This window comes from Anoplophora glabripennis, unplaced genomic scaffold (assembly GCF_000390285.2).
Source record: "Anoplophora glabripennis isolate ALB-LARVAE unplaced genomic scaffold, Agla_2.0 scaffold17, whole genome shotgun sequence".
In the NCBI taxonomy this organism is placed as follows: domain Eukaryota; kingdom Metazoa; phylum Arthropoda; class Insecta; order Coleoptera; family Cerambycidae; genus Anoplophora; species Anoplophora glabripennis.
The window spans coordinates 184,580-201,329 of NW_019416231.1; the positions used below are offsets into that span (position 1 = coordinate 184,580).

A 16,750-nucleotide genomic window follows, 5' to 3' on the forward strand; every position below is an offset into this window, starting at 1 on the left:
ATAACTCTAATATTTCCAAATTACAGGAAAACTAGATTCTTAATCCTCGATCAATTTCACTTAAGGAAAACATACTCGGTTACAAAACTCATTTCAAGCGATAACTAAACTACTGTCATTCTAATATCACCTATAATTTAGACTAGACCGACCGCCAAGAAGAATATTGACCGTCTGCTCATTAAACCAGTGGCGGCTCGTGACATTGAGAATAGGTGAAGCATATTTATTGATTGATAAAAAAAAAGCGCCGCAAAATTTTCAAATTTTCAAGGTCAAACGGCTTTAAATGAATCTGGAAATTTTAGTTGCATTTGCAATATTACCGAAAAACTGACGTTGGCGAGAAGGATTTTCATTTAGATTTTATAAAAAATAGAAATATTAGTTCGGCTCGTGGACTTAATGATAGGTACATATACAGATGTTAAGCGGGATTGTTAAATCCCTCCTTATCCCACACGCCCGATTTTACACTCGCAATTAAACACGGCATACAAAAAAGTTTTTTTAAATAAACACATCCACACAATCACTTACACTCCGAATACCATTCAATCCGAAACTTCCGAACATACACTTTGTCTTTTGACCTCCCCCTTTTTTCCACATGAGAGAAGGTACAGGTCTTTCGCAATTTAAAAAATCTTTTTTGTCCTCAATTTTCGGTCTGGAAAATAGCATTTCCAATAAAATACATACAGGATAGTGCATAGGAAACATTTCTACAAATTATTGATATAAAACAAATATTAATAAAGAACCATTATAACCGTGCACTGGGCAACGTATCGTATAAACTCTATAAACTGTTTACACACGATAGACAGGCGATGCCCGATGAAGATGAGAATGCTGCTTCAACTTTTGCATCACTCGTTCTCGCAGGCCGTAGTTTACACACACATGCGTTGGCTGCCTCGTTGCCATGACAACCGCCGTACGGAGAGCCACGGAGAGAAGCAGAAACCTACCAATTTAAATATGAGTCACTTGCGTAGTATACGTTGTATGGTACGAGGCTGATGTTCGCGCTCAACGAAGCCAATGATTTTTTAGAAGGCGTTCACCGTGGAATTATTCTGTTTATTTCTGCGTATAAGACAAACAAACACAATACATTTTCAATATAGAATTGTACCTAAATTATAAGATTTATATAAAATTTAAAATAATTTTAAATTGCACAAACAAACGGAAATTTTAGGTGAAGCGGTGCGTCACTTGCGTCACCCGACGAGCCGCCACTGCATTAAACGGCTATCTTCAATTTAAATAATAGGTGTTACACTTAAGGGACGTATTAAATAACCTTGGACGACAAATTACCCACATCTATCAACGGTGGGATATATTTCATTAGCCCATCTGAATTAAAGTGGAGCATTAGAAGAATGATCAGAGGAAGGGTCTCCATTAGAAGCGAATGGATTCCTCATTTTCGGGAGTGGGTTCGATTTTGTACCGATTTCAGGATTTATCGTTGCCCGAGGTCGCACCTAATGATTGCAGCTTGACATTTGTGCGCGAAGTCCGCGGCGACCCAAGAAATTTCAAAGATAATACAAGCATGTATAAATCCACTAAAGTAGATAACTTATTGCACTTTGATTGAGGCCTACTTAGTAATGGTTAAAAATAATTTACCTGTGGCGTAAAAACTGCATAACAGTAGCTAGATACTTTTTTAGCGCGTAGTAATCATAGTTGACACGCAGGCGTGAGAGCTCCGATCATGTTATCTCGTTTTTGTTTGTAATTTTTTAAATACGATGAAAATTTTCTACCAAACCAATCGGTTTATTATTAGCTCTGGAAGCTCCGTACAACCAAATCGAGGAAATGTGCGAAGCACACTTAATAAAGGCGGTCCAATCGATGGGAGATTTTAATTGACGGACGGATTTAATTTTAATTGCAACTTTAATCCCGAAATTTAATTTAGTAAGTTTAATCTCGGCATTTTTGCGGCGATCCAGCCGGATTTGGACATGTCGGGAGGCCGGAATACCGAATCCAATTTGCGGGTGTATACTCGAATTAAAATTCCCATCCTTTTGTTCTTTTACAGACAACGCCAACTCGAGGTATTACCAAATGTCACGAGAAGGTTTCTAAGAAAATTTTACTTACGCGTTATCAAAAAGTTTTCAGTCTAAATTGGAACCGCGAGGTCTAAGAATTGTACAGGGCGTTACAAATTAGTAGGTCAACCCGTTAACCACATATTCTTTGGAATAAAATAGGAGCCCCATTTTCAAAATACAGGGTGTCAAAATTAAAATTTAAAAAATGATTATTATTGATAACTCCGGTGATTGTAGAGATATTTATTTGTAATTTAACACATGTTTTGATCTTAAATCGGTTCACTTTTTGTGTAATTTTGGTTAAAAATATCAAAGCGGGAACGGAGGGGAGGGCGGTTACAGTACCTATGGACCCCCCAGTTTTTTAAGTACGCCTATGCTTTCCGAACATTTTTTTTAAATAAAGCGGCGTTTTATTCTAATTTATTCACTCTTGTAAGATTTTGATTTGGGGTCTTGTTTTCGAGATATTGTTACTTTTTTGGATACACGACATCGATATAGTCGAAGTTAGACTTTATTTTTTGAGGCTACTTAAAAGATTTGAATTTATATCTTTGTTACAATATTCAATTTTTTACATATTTCTGTGAAATGGAGGAAAATTTTAAAACTTTGATCTTTACCATTTTTCCTAAACAGGAAGGTAAAAATGATGACGAAGAACATATTTTTGAAAAAAAAAACAAATATACAATAAAACATACACATCCACAAGGGAAGAAATATAATTCAAAGGAATTTGTAACATTTTTCAATTGACTCCGGATGATAGTATCTTGATTATATAGTGAAATACGCATTGAGAGAAATGTAATAATATACAGTGTGGATGAAAAATATGGAAAATATTCTGCAACAAGGAAGTTTCATGAAATTCATTGGATGGAATAATTATTAATGATAGGCATTTGAAAATACGCTAATTGTTTTTTTTTAATCGGGAGACATCGATTTAAAAAAAATCATCAAAATCGGCCCTCTAGAAGTGAAAAATTTTTAAGAACGTCGCGGTTTTGAGCCCGCCGATTCAATTTCGAGCAGGCCGAAGTGGTCGCGCTCTCTGCCTTCCCCCACCACAACCACCCGTACGATTTTCTTGAATTTCTCGCTAACATAAATAACTTTAAACGCGTTTTAAAGTAGATTGCCAATGAAGAAAAGTATTGCAAACTTAGACCTGGTAAGTACTCAGAATACCAAAGATATTTTTCGAAAAATTAGGCCGGATGTCCCAATACATTTAGTGTAAATGACGGTTAACTTTCATCGGCTATAACTACGTAAGTAATTGACCAATCGATATGTTTTTTCTAAAGAAGCGTCTACCCAATAACTTTTAAAACCTGCTTTAAAAAATTTGATTTCATTAAATATTCACAAAGTTATTCTAATTGTTTATAAGTACAAAAATTCGACCAATGTTTAAATAAGCGCCAGAGCTCTCCTAATTGACGGATTCGAATTTTTCAAAAAGCGTTTGAAAGCTTGAGAGCCCTTCTATATGTGATTAAATTTTCAAGTATCTAAGGGCCTTGGTTTTTGCTGTACAAAATTTTGAAAATTTGCAATATTTTTTTCAAAATCTGGATTTCAAAATTATTATGTAAAATCTATGGAACCGATTTTGATGAAATTTGGTATGATGATTCTACATAACATGAAGTTTTCTTGAGCGAAGTATGAAGGTCCTATACCCAATTTAAAGACCTCAAAAAATTCCCTAAAAAGCAATGTTTTTAACCCCATTTTTGTCGATTTTTTTTATTTTTACAATACTAATCATGATTCGATTTGTAACAAGTCATATTTTGTAAAAAATTTAATTACAAACATCTTTTTTTCCTCTTCCATTTTCGCCTAAAATCAACTCTTGAAAAGATACATAATTAAATAGGAAGAAAAATTACATTTTTCGAATTTTTTTAACATATTGTGCCACCAAAAATTAAGCCCACGTTTTTTTTTGTGCGCATAGAAAAATTTTCATTTCTAGTGATATTTGAAAGCCAAAGAGCCAAAAATCTCCGTGGATATACAATTCACCAAAATATGGACTTTTTAAACAGATACCGCCTGCGTCTGTCTCGGACTATATAACAAGCCACAAAAAACATGAGAAACACATTAATTTTCGAAAACTTGTAATATACAGATTTTTATTCCGTTCGTTCCTTTGGTTTTTTGGGGTGACCGATCGGGCGAAGCTGTTTCCCCCGCGACGATGTTCCGATCTCATGTTTTCCAATAAAAGTTGAATATAGTCCGTCTGGCAGTGCGAGCACAAATTGACTTAGAGCACAGCTTGAAAACAATGACATTAACTTTTATTGGAAAAGAACACATAATTCCTTTCATTCCCCGATGACATGCCCTTTCACTCGGTCGTTACGCCCACTGTTAACAGCAAACGCTGTGTACAAAACAAAAAACACGGGCATCCGAACGTTCCACGACGAAATTTAATGGACTGCCAGAGTATCACTCGTGGTGTTCGCAGAAGAAAGGGAATGACCGGCGGGGAAAAACGGAAAATTGATTAGGGTGGCGAAAAAACCACCTCCGAGCGACACATGCTGAGATGATCCTAAATCTTTCGACATATATGTCCCTTTTATTAGATAAGGGGTAAAAAGAAGGGTTTCGGTGGTTTAAAACCACGCCCCTCATATGTTGTGTTAACAAAAAGCGAGCCGGGACCTCTCGGGTGAAAAAAATAAAATTTTATCCTACACGCAAGAAGCGAGGCCAGGAGTAGGACTTTGCGTAAAAAGAGACTTAGTTCAACGTTAATTTTTACGTGTACTGGAACGGTAGGTTGCTTGAGACGGTTGTAAACCACGCCCCTTATAAATAAATCTGATAAGATCTCTGTACGGCAAAGAAAATTTATGTAAACATTAAGATCGATATGCGGGTAATACGGCAAAGACCCACACAGCCGGGCAGTTAAAAAATAGCGAGAATTCATTAGGGCTTTGCGAGGTGCGTGCGGATCTGCGGGGATCTCGGTTGGGAAAATCAGAAGTGGGATAAATAAGCACAGAGAGACGGGCCGGAGCCGTCCCCGGGCGAAGGATCTTTAAGAGGACGTACCCTTGGAGAGCAGATAGAGCGAGAACCTTGCGAGGCCTTGCGGCAGCCATCTTATCCCCTGGACACTGGAATCCGCTCGACGATCGGCCACTGGTCTGGAACTGTTTTGGTCTAGTCACTAAGAAAGGTGCACACATCACTCTAGCGAGGGCACACGGTCGCAGTTGGCGTCAGGAGATTCGACGGGCTTTCGTCCGCCCCGCCCCTATACGAAACATCGCTTAGCGGCCGCCACCAGCTCTTGCCGAACATGCAGCCGACCTTACGCGCGCCGCCGGAATGGGAGCGGCCGTCGTTGCCAGGTCAGGGTGGCGTCGGCGCACCGCCACCGGGCCAAGGGAGTGCGCAGTCCTGCGCCCCCCGAGCGCCGCGATTTCGAATGTGGCGGGGCCGTTTTGGAGGGAACGCCGCCGCCACCGTTTTAACCACGAAGAGTAGTTTGAACAAAGGTAACGACAACTGACGATATTTTGGAATTTGAATACATAACCACCCATGTCTAGAAATGTTAGAGTGTGAACTATTATTACCGCTGTGAGAAGTTAAGCTGGATTGCTATGCGCAGAAATCCGATCTAACTTAGCCTAATATCGTGATTAGTAAGTGAACGAGATAACCTAGAAATAATAATAATCATAAATCTGCATAATAAAAATAAGCCGTTGATAATGGATATGGATTCACCCGAAGAAAATATAATAATTAATCTGAAATTGAACAGACGTCAAAAGTCAAAATTTAAAATGGAGTAGATGTGTGTTTTGTTTAACCTAAAGTTAGTTCAAATCACGGTCACTTCTAGTTTGGTCAATTTGACCAAACTCAACTAACCAAGTGGTAAAACAAATAGAGCTAATAACAACAGATATAACCTAAACGCGTGCGTAATTTCTTCATCTAATGATAATGTATGTAGAAAATCATGTGCCATAAGCATATGTCAGAAAGAACCAAATTTTATATCACTATTACCTACATAAAAAGTTTAGTTTAACTTTTATTCTTACATGTTTTTCTATATCTCGAAAAAATAACAGAACATATGAGCTGAGCTGACATTATAATAAACAGAAAATATAGTACTAACGTTAGTACTATATTTTCTATGATAATAAAGCACCCGGTACATACACATAGGCACAAAATATATGATATACGAGACACATAGGTATGTAAGAAGGAAAAACGATGTACCTATTTTTTTTTTTTTTTTGTAGTTAGAGACAAACAGATACTATTTTTCAAGCCTTCGCGAAATAGTCCTAATAAAACATACTTTACATAATTTCAAAAACTTACCATCCACATCCACCAGCTAGAATTGTGGTTTGTCTTCAACTTTGCCAAGAAACTAAAAGTTCTACACATGGAAAATCGGGCGAAAATATTAATCATCGTTTTAGTAACTAGGTACCCAAAAGCTGTATATGCATGAATAGTAAATATTTTAAATTCAGTTTTAATTTTACAAAAGTCCTCACTAAATAACGCAACGACACAACTACGGACACTAGCTATAGCTAACCTCTACCCACTGGGGCGTCTATCGTTAGTCATTTTTTCGGTGTCGTCAAAGCCTTCCGTATTTTTCCAACTTGGAAGTTTTTGTGAAATAATACGCTAATTAAATATTTCACTTAGGGATTAATTAATAGAATTTTGTATAAGGAAGTTATAGCAAAAGAAATGTCTCTTTTTAAACAGCAGAGAGCAGAGGTCTTCAATAAATTTTGAAATTCTTTAAACGTTTCAGAGCCACAACCAAAACACAAAACACTAAAACAGTCAGTTGAAATGTGGAAGTGTCTGTGGTGCCACTGATTCACAAACAAAAATATAATTATTATAGTTGTGAATTTACTGAAATTAATTGTTAAAGATAATAACGTACAAAAATATATGCAGTTTTTAAGGAATTTATTTTTTAATTATATGAATGCAATATGTGAAAATGTAAAAGTAGTATATTTAGAGAACGGCAAAAAATGGAAAACAAAATTAAGTGTTCTATGGTAGGATCATATTCGATGCAAAGTAATAAATCATTGGCCGTCAAGAGATCCAGTGCAGTACGGTTTTAAGGGGTTTAGAAATTGAATAATTTATGCATTATGAAAAGATGAAGGGAATCAGTTCACGTTTGGCACCCCTGTTCTTTAAAAAAAACATTTATTCTCATAAACTACTTATTTTAAATGTAATTTATTATAAATCCAATTTGTTTTTTAAATTCCACATATGTACTACATTTTACCTCTGTACGTGTCACTGTTGTACTTGTTTTTTCGAGGCGGTCTCTGATTTACGACCAAGCTTGACAGGTTAGTATTTGACGTATAACCAACCACTTCCTACACTCGATGCATCTGGGCGACTACAGCTACTAGCAGAACACAGTACGTTTGAAGGGGTATCTCAAAGTTTACATTCAATTTGATTTTAAATTTAAACTAGTTCATCTTACGCATCCTAAAAATCATGACACGATTTTCCTTTGATAAAAGACCGGCAATTTTTTGCTCCACTTTTCATTTGAATACGATTCTACTACGAATAGTTATTGATATTTCGGTTTTTTCGAAAAGACCATCGTATCCAATTTAGACCAAGACCTCAGAAAAAATATTCCTGTAACGTTTTCACAAAATTTGTTTTATATTTAGTTAAAAATAAGAAAAAAAGCAATATTTTACAGAAATCATTGTTGGGGTTTAATATTATGGCATCTTGGAAAATATTTACTTTTCCAAATACGTAAATTATCAGTTTTTGCATTTATTGTTCTGTAATCGAGAAATTTTATTACACAGGATGGTCCTTAATTACTTGCCAGATAATAAAAAAGGTTAAATCATCAATTGTAAGAAAAAAAGGTTTCTATGAAGCAGTGACGACTCAGAAAATGACAGTGGTTATATTTTTACGAGGCCCATATCATTTTTCAGAAAATTTCCATATCGAAAAAGACTGAACAAAATTTGTGATAAAAAATTAAGGTGGCCGACTCAAGATCTAAAAAAGTATGCAAGTTTTTGCAACATTTTTTTTCATAATCAACTACAAATACGTATTTCCTAATTTTTTCACAAAATTTTTTTTAAAGAATGTTAATATCAAAAACATCTAATTGTATCTGCCGGTTGGTTATTAAAAAAAATATTTTGCAAAGATATGTGCAACATTTTCCGGTATCTTAAGATCGGCCACCCTTATTTTAATTCTTCATTTAACAAATTTCATATTAAATTTTTTATATCACTAAAGTTGTATTGTGGACCTAAAAATCATACCCTAAGAAACGATAAGGATCTCAAATTTAGTACACTATCGTAATCCCTAGCCCTAGAGAACCACATTTCTAACCCATCAAATAATTTTTTACATCATAAATATTATAATAACGGCTTTGTTGAGGAAAAAGTTCTAACTATTCATTTTTTTAAGTTTTGAAGGCAAATTTTTAAATTTTCATTAAAAAACCGAACTTTTATATTTAACGGAGAAGGCTCTAAAAGTAAGAATTTCTCTATAATTCGTGTTTGCAAATTCTGAAATGGCAGACATGCATTTTGTTTACGGATTTGACGACAGTAATGCAGCCGAAATACGTTGAATTTAACAGCGAAGATATCCCCGAGTTTCATCTTCTGCAAAAACTATTTCAAACCTCCGTTAGCTGCTCCAAGAGTAACTTTTGTGAAACGTACCGATGATATTAGAAGACCTAAAAAAAGTATTTTTTCATATAAAAAGTGCAAGCGTTATTGCCAGATATTTTCCTCAGCGTTTAAATTTTTGTCAGTGGGTACTTCACAGCTGACGATACTTTCTAAATAGCACTCATTTTAATTTTTTAACAAGTTTCCTTTAAAACGTGAAAAAATCAGTGGTGTATCATTTAACACCTAGTAACTGGGATGTCTAGATCATAGGAACTTTTTTCTTAAAATTAACGATAACTCGCCTCCTTTATTTGAATATACTCGATAACCACCCTGTACATGGATTTTATCTTTTATGTGGAAATTAAATTCAAACCATACATAACGCCTTAAAAGTGCAAAGTTAAAAATGAGAAAAAAAATGTAATTACTATTTTAGAAAGGAGCCTCTACTTACCTCATAATGTTTCTGTTCAAGCCCTATTTTACAGAAACGTACGATTCCCGAGGGAATTTTTTCTCCGACAGTCGGATGTGTACATCAGAAGTGGGATTTTGGCTGCGACGAGAGGAGGTGCGAGAAAATAAAGTTTTCAAGCCCAATTTTACAGAAACGTACGATTCCAGAGGTAATTTTCTCTCCGATAGTCGGATGTGTGCATCAGAAGTGGGATTTTGGGTGCGACGAGAGGAGGTGCGAGAAAATAAAGAACGATTTTGTAAAATCGTAATACACATACAACTGTTTATTGAGACATATAAATCATCAGTCCTCTCATTATTAATCGATAGATGATATACATAACAATAAGTGCGAAGCCCGATGGCCTCGGATCGATTTACCAATAAAATACAATACAGTATGAATTGCAAAAAACGCATCTCATATTGTTTGACAGTAGTATGGTTGTGTTGTAGTAAAATTGCAGATGTGTGTTACTATTAGGCGTATAGTTCTAGACAGTACATTGGATGAATATTAGCTACCTCACACTAAAAAGATTACTTAAAAAAAAACAACTTTGTTACAGTGTACGGAGAGGGGACAAAATGCCAGGGAAGCGAAAGCAAATAACGGACGTATAAAACCAAAACAGTTACAGGATAATACAAACAAAAATCAATCGGTTACCATTAAATCATCTAAAATTGCAAATCAATGAATGTTTTAGCTGTAATCTCTCGTGTTCTGCTCGGAGACTGAAACATTGCGTCTGCGTTTTTATATCGGATCAAAACTTTTTCTTTTGCTCGTTCGTGACGTACTCGCGGGTGCCGGAAAACAGAAGTATGTATGCTTGAACTTCCTAAATTACTGCTAAAATACAATCATCACAATGCAAAAATGCATTACCAAGAATAAAATATATAATTATATTATACATATAATAAAATTCACTCTGTTCATGAGCAACTGTCTCGGCTGTACTGCATGAACCGAGTGTTGAGTCCCTCCATGCCCGGCGCGGCTGTCGTACGTCCGCCGCTGGGAGGTTCGACCGCCGCGCTCCACAGTGCCAAACCCATGCTTATCAGTGTGTGTACAACAGTTCCTCCTTTCCAGACTATTACAAGTGAAATAAACAACGGCAAAAAATAAATGATGCAGTGATGTGACACCTGGGATATCGGGTTGCTTGATATTAAGTAATAAAAACATAATATTAATAGGGGCGCGGGCCGAGGGCGGCTCGGCTCCCGCCTTCAAAAAAAAAAAGACTATCAACGAACAGGCGGCGTCCCGAGATGTGTTGTCGCCAGAACTTGGAGACGCTGAGCCCAAATAACATCATTAAAACATAACTTAATCAATTTAATTGGCAAATTTATAAAACAAACGTACAGTTAAAAAATTTTGAATAATCCAACTTAACAAGTTACAAATAGACAAAAAAAAAAAACGAATGCAGAATAGGTAATACGTGTATTGGGGACACCATCGGCTGTTGGGTTCCACTATGTTGAGGGCGCCAGGCGCACAACTAGCAGGCACATGAGGGTGCGCCCACCCTTTGCCCTGACGCAGGGCCACTCACACTCAGTCCCACCGTGGGCTTCACAGTTCGTTCACTTAGCTCCAGGACTGGTACGAATCCTGGTACCATGCCTGCTGCTCTCCGTTTATATCTGCCCCCAGCGGCTGCTGTGGAAGGGGCTGGCTCCCCCAGTTGCTTTGAAACCTGCGCTTAGAATCCCCCTGGTTCTGGTGACCCCCGTCAAACTTCCGTTTACCTGCTAAAAAACCACAACGTCAGAAAAACGCCGTGCATCACCTTCGATTCAGTCGCTACGCTAATTCTACACAAGCATACATGTCTACCCTACTCGAAAGTGTAAGAGATCTTCTATGAAGCAAGATTTGGAAAGTACAGTAAAATTTTGAAAGTATTGATAACGGGAAAAAGATTTAACGCCCAGTTCCTTACAGTTCCGCCAGTTAAGTATAATAAAAACATTTATTTGAAAATCGACTCCTTACAAGTTTTTTCAAAAGGGTTGCTTGAAATACTAATATACAGGGTGTTGCGCTTAAATATGATACAAGCTTGTAGCTTCTTTGTTTTTTGACCGATTTCAAATTTTTTTTTTTTAGGATGTAGGTTAAAAAAACACTATCTAACTGTAATGCTGATGTTTTTATTAATGCAATTCACCGCCAACTAGGTAACGTTTTTTTTTCCTTGAGAAGTTGATATGATATGATATTTAGTCACATTACTTTATAACCTTTTTTTATTTATAAAGGGTGATCCCAAATAAAGTGCACAAAATGTAGGAGATGATAGCTGTCTTTGGCACAATAGTATTGGCGCTAAGATCGTTAAAAAAAATAAGTGAATGAATTAAGAACATATTTACAATATTCCAATAAGGCTTAAATACTGAAGAAACTGGGTTTTAAGTCTATTATATTTTAATCTAGATCCGATCTCTAATTTAATTTTGTTATTATACAGCAGGAGTGCGACAAACTTTTAGTGTTGATTTTCATTAGAAAAAAAATAAAAAATAAGAAAAACATTTTCGTTAAATAACTTCTAAAAGGTATACAACGCTTCAAAAGTTGAAACAGTTCTTGATCAATTATTAGAACAGCCTTAGGAAATTAGCATTTGACCTCGACGAAGCTTAACTTTTGCCCTGACGTTCTTTGAGGGCAAGTCACAACATGGCTACCCAAGATATTGAAGGTCAGTTTTTTTGCAAATATCTCGCGTTCTATACATGTGAAAATTGTAGATAATTTAATTATCTACAAGATTGGTCTCTTGCATTTTTTCCCTAAACCTCGCCCTTTTCGAGATATTCAAGGTCAAAGTTTCAAAAACAAGGACTTTCCCGAAAATCTGGCGCCCAATAAATTAGACAGCGATTAAGTTGAAACTTTGACCTTGAATATCTCGAAATGGGCGAGATTTTGGGAAAAAATGCAAGAGACCAATCATGGAGATAATTAAATTATCTACAACATTCACCTTAGGGATATCCGTTGCAATATATTTGCAAAAAACTTTGATCTTCAATATCTTGGGTAGCCATGTTGCGATTTTTGTGATTTCTGCAGATTTGGGTTTGGGACACCTCAAAAACGTGTGCAAAAATTCAGTTTGGAGGAAATTTTGTCGTGGTTTTTCCCATTTTTTCGTCAAATTTCCTTGGGCTATGAAAGGATTTAAAATCTACTAAGTGGATATACAATCTATACTAATCATCAACAGCAAATCATAGGAAAATGTCAATTATTTTGCTCCAATTAAAATATAATTTTGAAAAGGTTCAATCTACCCATCTAAATTTGAAATCTAATCGATCAGAAACTGTGCTTCAATTATTGAACGATTGTAAAACTCTTATAAACGGTTTTTAGGACAAAAATATTGCTTTTTTTTAACGAACCCTGAAAATTTGTCGCGTCTTGACTACCGCACATTCTATGTCTTAGACTTAACAATACTTAGGTACTCTCACTTTGTTACAAAATTTAAGATTTGTGTAGGATATTTCTCAGATATTCCCCAAAACTAAGTTTTGAAAAAAATTTTTTAACGAAACTAACAAATCATTAACAAAATATCCTACACATTTCTCAATAAAGCATTTTACATTGATACATTGGGAAATGGAAAGGAGGAAAGCAAATAAAATACATAGTTCGCGATTTTGCAACTTCTCTGTGGACCTCAACAAATTTAACAAATATTTTTTGTATTAATATGTAAGTGTGTCAATTAATCTTTAAGTAAACCTCATTTTTATATGGAGAAATATATCGCCTGGAGTTATTTATTTGTGACATAGTTTTCATATTTTTCTTTATTTTTTGCGTAAGGTTTTACCTATCCAAAAAACCTCACAGTGAAAAAAGCAGACAAATACAAAAATATATTAACAAAAAACACATCACTTTGTATCGCCACTTTAAAAAGTTGTTGACGTTTCGAAAATCTGCCTGTTTTCGTCTATTGAACTTTTTTTGACATTTCGTTTTAGTTTTTAATTTTTAAACTGTCAAATCGACTAAAACGAAAAATCCAAAAAAGTTCTCAAGACGAAAAGAGAGATTTTCGAAACGTTAACAACTTTTAAAGTGAGCGGTACAGAGATATGTTTTTGTATAGTCGTTAAGATTTCAGTTTGAACCGCATAAAAATATTTAACTCAAACTCTACGGAATCCATAGGCGTTCAGAAAAATTTTGCCCTGTCTCGTCTAGATATACTATATTCCGAGCTATATTCCTATTTAGCTGTTCAACTGTTGCGTATAAAAACAACCGTTTTAGTCGAGTAAATGTGACATATGTATTTATCTTAAAACAAAATATTCTACTTTTCCAAAAATTGTTGAGCGCCAATCAAAAATTTCGCACTTTCGAGTTTCGCGGCCCCTCTAAGCAAAAGCTAGCGGTCCCGGCCTAATCCGCAGCTGTGCAATTCGAACCGAAAACGGCACCGGGGACTATACGTCACGAATTTAAATCCACTTCATCATAATTTAATTATCGAGCGAGGTACGCGCTGCAAGGAGAAGAAGCGGGTCCGCATAATAACCAAAGACCAAGGGGCCGGTGCCAGTTTCCATGTGATCCGAATAATCCGTGCGATTTTTTGCACGGAACCAGGTCACGGGATTCAGGTCTCACGAGCGGTTGCAAAAACGCACACAAAGGACGAAAACGGCGCATCCGTCATACTTTCATTATTTGTTTTCCTCGCCGGTCCCACGATACATAATACGAATCGGGATGGCGAGCGAAGGGGTCAAAGACTATAAAGTGCTACAGGACATAAGAGGGGGAATCTGGTTAAAGGAATACGCTACACAGGTTAGACTAGTTCCGCGCGGTGCGAAAAAATTCGGCGACGTCGGATGACGTCGCCGCGCAATGACGTCTCTGCGTGCGTATTCCGTCGACCACGTGGTGGAGGGCCAGCGGGCAGCGTTGCCAGTGCAGGCGATTCATCCGAATTGGGGATCACAAACGGTACGTTTGCGAAAGGTCCATTAAATGAAACAGCAGTTGGCGTTAATTTTAAACAAGCTTCGCGGTGGACTCTTCTTTTTAGGCGATACGGGAAAGAAAAAACTGCAAAATGACAGAGACGAAAGAAATTTAAGCATACGCCTTAAAGCTCGTGTCAAACTGTCAAATCTCTGTCAAAATTTGATCAAAACAATTTGATATTAAAATGTACTTCCATTATCATCAAATTATTTGACGATTTGGTCAAATTACTAGAATATGAAGTAGTTCGCCTCAATATGTTAAATAAAATGGATGACCTTGAACGTAAAAATACAGTGTGTCCCCGGATGGGGTACCGCACTCTTGCAAACCTTTTTATTCTGATTTTTCGAGAAAAAGGTAATTCTTGATAAAAAAATTTCCTTTTTATTTGCAAAATGTGATTACTGTTCTGACTAAACCCAGTATTTAAGCATTTCTTGAGTTCTCGAACAACTTTGTTAAGTACAGTTTTTAAGGAAAACAAAAATTAAAGGCACTTGGCTTAGGAAAATTTCACGTTTTGAAATTTTTTGTACGCCCTCTACGTTCTATTACATATTTGCCCATGGCTTCCCAAGATAAGCAAAATTTTGTATCAAGATTAACTTTTTCACGAAAAATCAACAATAAAAAGAGTTTACAAGGATGCGGGGACCCCACTGCATATAAAAAAATATTTGTTTTAACGGATTTCGACACTTTAAACTACAAAGAAAAGTTTGCGTTTCGGGAACGAAAAAATGGATGAGAAACACTGGCAACGCCGCCGTCGGATGGGAAAGAGAAACGGTATTGGACCTACATAATGCATTTGCAACGATAACGCCTTTCGCATACACGCAAACTTCGGGCTTTAAAACATCTGAATGGGAAAAGAGGACAGTGTGTGTGAGCGGGAAACGTTCTGCTGAAACTTCGCAGTAACTCTTACGCTACTGCAAGCAGAACTGAAATTTAACAATCAGTAATGGGTGAGACGTGCGAGGTCGGGGGGGGATTTGCAGATTTTAAAATGCAACACTTCAGGGCAACATATGGAAAAAGTTAAAAGATTCTGTTGAAGCGACATTTTGTCGCTTATTTACCGATCGTCGAAAAAAAAACCTGCAATTTAGTATTTTCCCCACTAAAAAGAAAGGCAAAAAGATTTACTCAAAATAACCTGTTTTTAAGCTCAAAACTGACTACAATTTTTTGTTTTTAATTGTTCATTTTGAATATACTTTTTCTTTACTCTAAATGGTATGAAGCACAAATCAGTCTAAAGACTTAAAATGCAGTCAATATAAGCTCGTTGAAACAAAAAAAAATAATAAGATGAAAATAGACATTTTAAATATTCGCTGAGGAATTGTTAACATTTTCAAAATTTTCGCTAATAAATGTGTGCCATCTACTCTCCTTAACCCATTTTTGATGAAAAAAATATTGTCCAAAGTTCGTTATCGTTACAAACCACAAATAAGAAATTTTGAAAAATATTCCTTTTTTCCATATGTTTACTAAAGTAAGTGAGGCTCGTAAGAATTAAATTAAAAACAATAGTTAAAATCTGCAAACGTTAAAATACTGGGTATGCGTATAACTATTGGCAAGTTCCAATAGTAAAATTTTTGAAGCAAAGTTCGTCATTGCAAAATCAGACGACACAATTTTAATTAAAGAAAATTTATGACTAGTCGAATCGGAAATAAAGAATAAGTATGTTATGACGTCACTTCTCCTAACAAATTAACGCGAGATGTGATCTTACTCCAACTTTGATACACTCTTAATCACAATTGAAACATTAAAAAATAAAATTGTGAAATGTAAGAACAATTACTTCGCTATTCGTTTACCCAGTACCTCTACATGGAATACCTAAGTGATCCAATAGTTATTTTCAGCAAAAAATCAAATAAAACACAAATCGGATCACCAAGTTTGCACAACGAAAGAACATGTAAAATCTATACGGCGTGCCCGTTTTTTCGAACCGCACAATGTGGATCCCGGCAATTTTAAGAGACTGTTCAAATTAAGGCAAAGTTGCTTTGCGGAATTTGACGAACAGAGATTTGCCCAATCTTTGTTTTGAAGTTGTTTCTGACTTTTTAATTAGCGCATTTTATCGATTACTGTTATCTATTTTTTACAACCAACCAGAACATATTCAATTTCTGGATAATTTTTTTACCAGAAATTAGCGTTTATCGGCCAAAATCGGAAAATAAGCGTCAGGAGTCGGCAAAACCTTTGAAAACATCAAAAATCGAAGGTGAAATTCAAGAAGAAAGTTTGAAAGGCGACAACGGCGACATTTTGATGATTCATGAATTGGTGCCAAGAAAAAATGTATGTGAAGTAGTCATTTTGCATTGTTTTGCACCAACTGGCCTTATCGACCTTGT

The 16,750-nt window shown here is 35.9% G+C and overlaps 1 protein-coding gene across 8 annotated transcripts in view; it reads right to left on the reverse strand.

Annotated features, from left to right (window-relative positions):
• Positions 1–9,563: 9,563 nt before the first annotated feature.
• The window catches only part of LOC108917843 (heterogeneous nuclear ribonucleoprotein R), a 32,956-nt gene continuing 25,769 nt past the window's right edge, over positions 9,564–16,750 (reverse strand). For 6 of the 8 annotated variants that reach the window (XM_018724618.2, XM_018724615.2, XM_018724617.1 and 3 more), the window contains one exon: positions 9,564–11,083. In XM_018724618.2, coding sequence (XP_018580134.1) covers positions 10,920–11,083 — 164 coding nt within the window. In that variant the 3' untranslated portion in view covers positions 9,564–10,919. The remainder of the gene's footprint in view (positions 11,084–16,750) is intronic. The other 2 variants (XM_018724623.1, XM_018724622.1) reach the window with 1 other exon arrangement.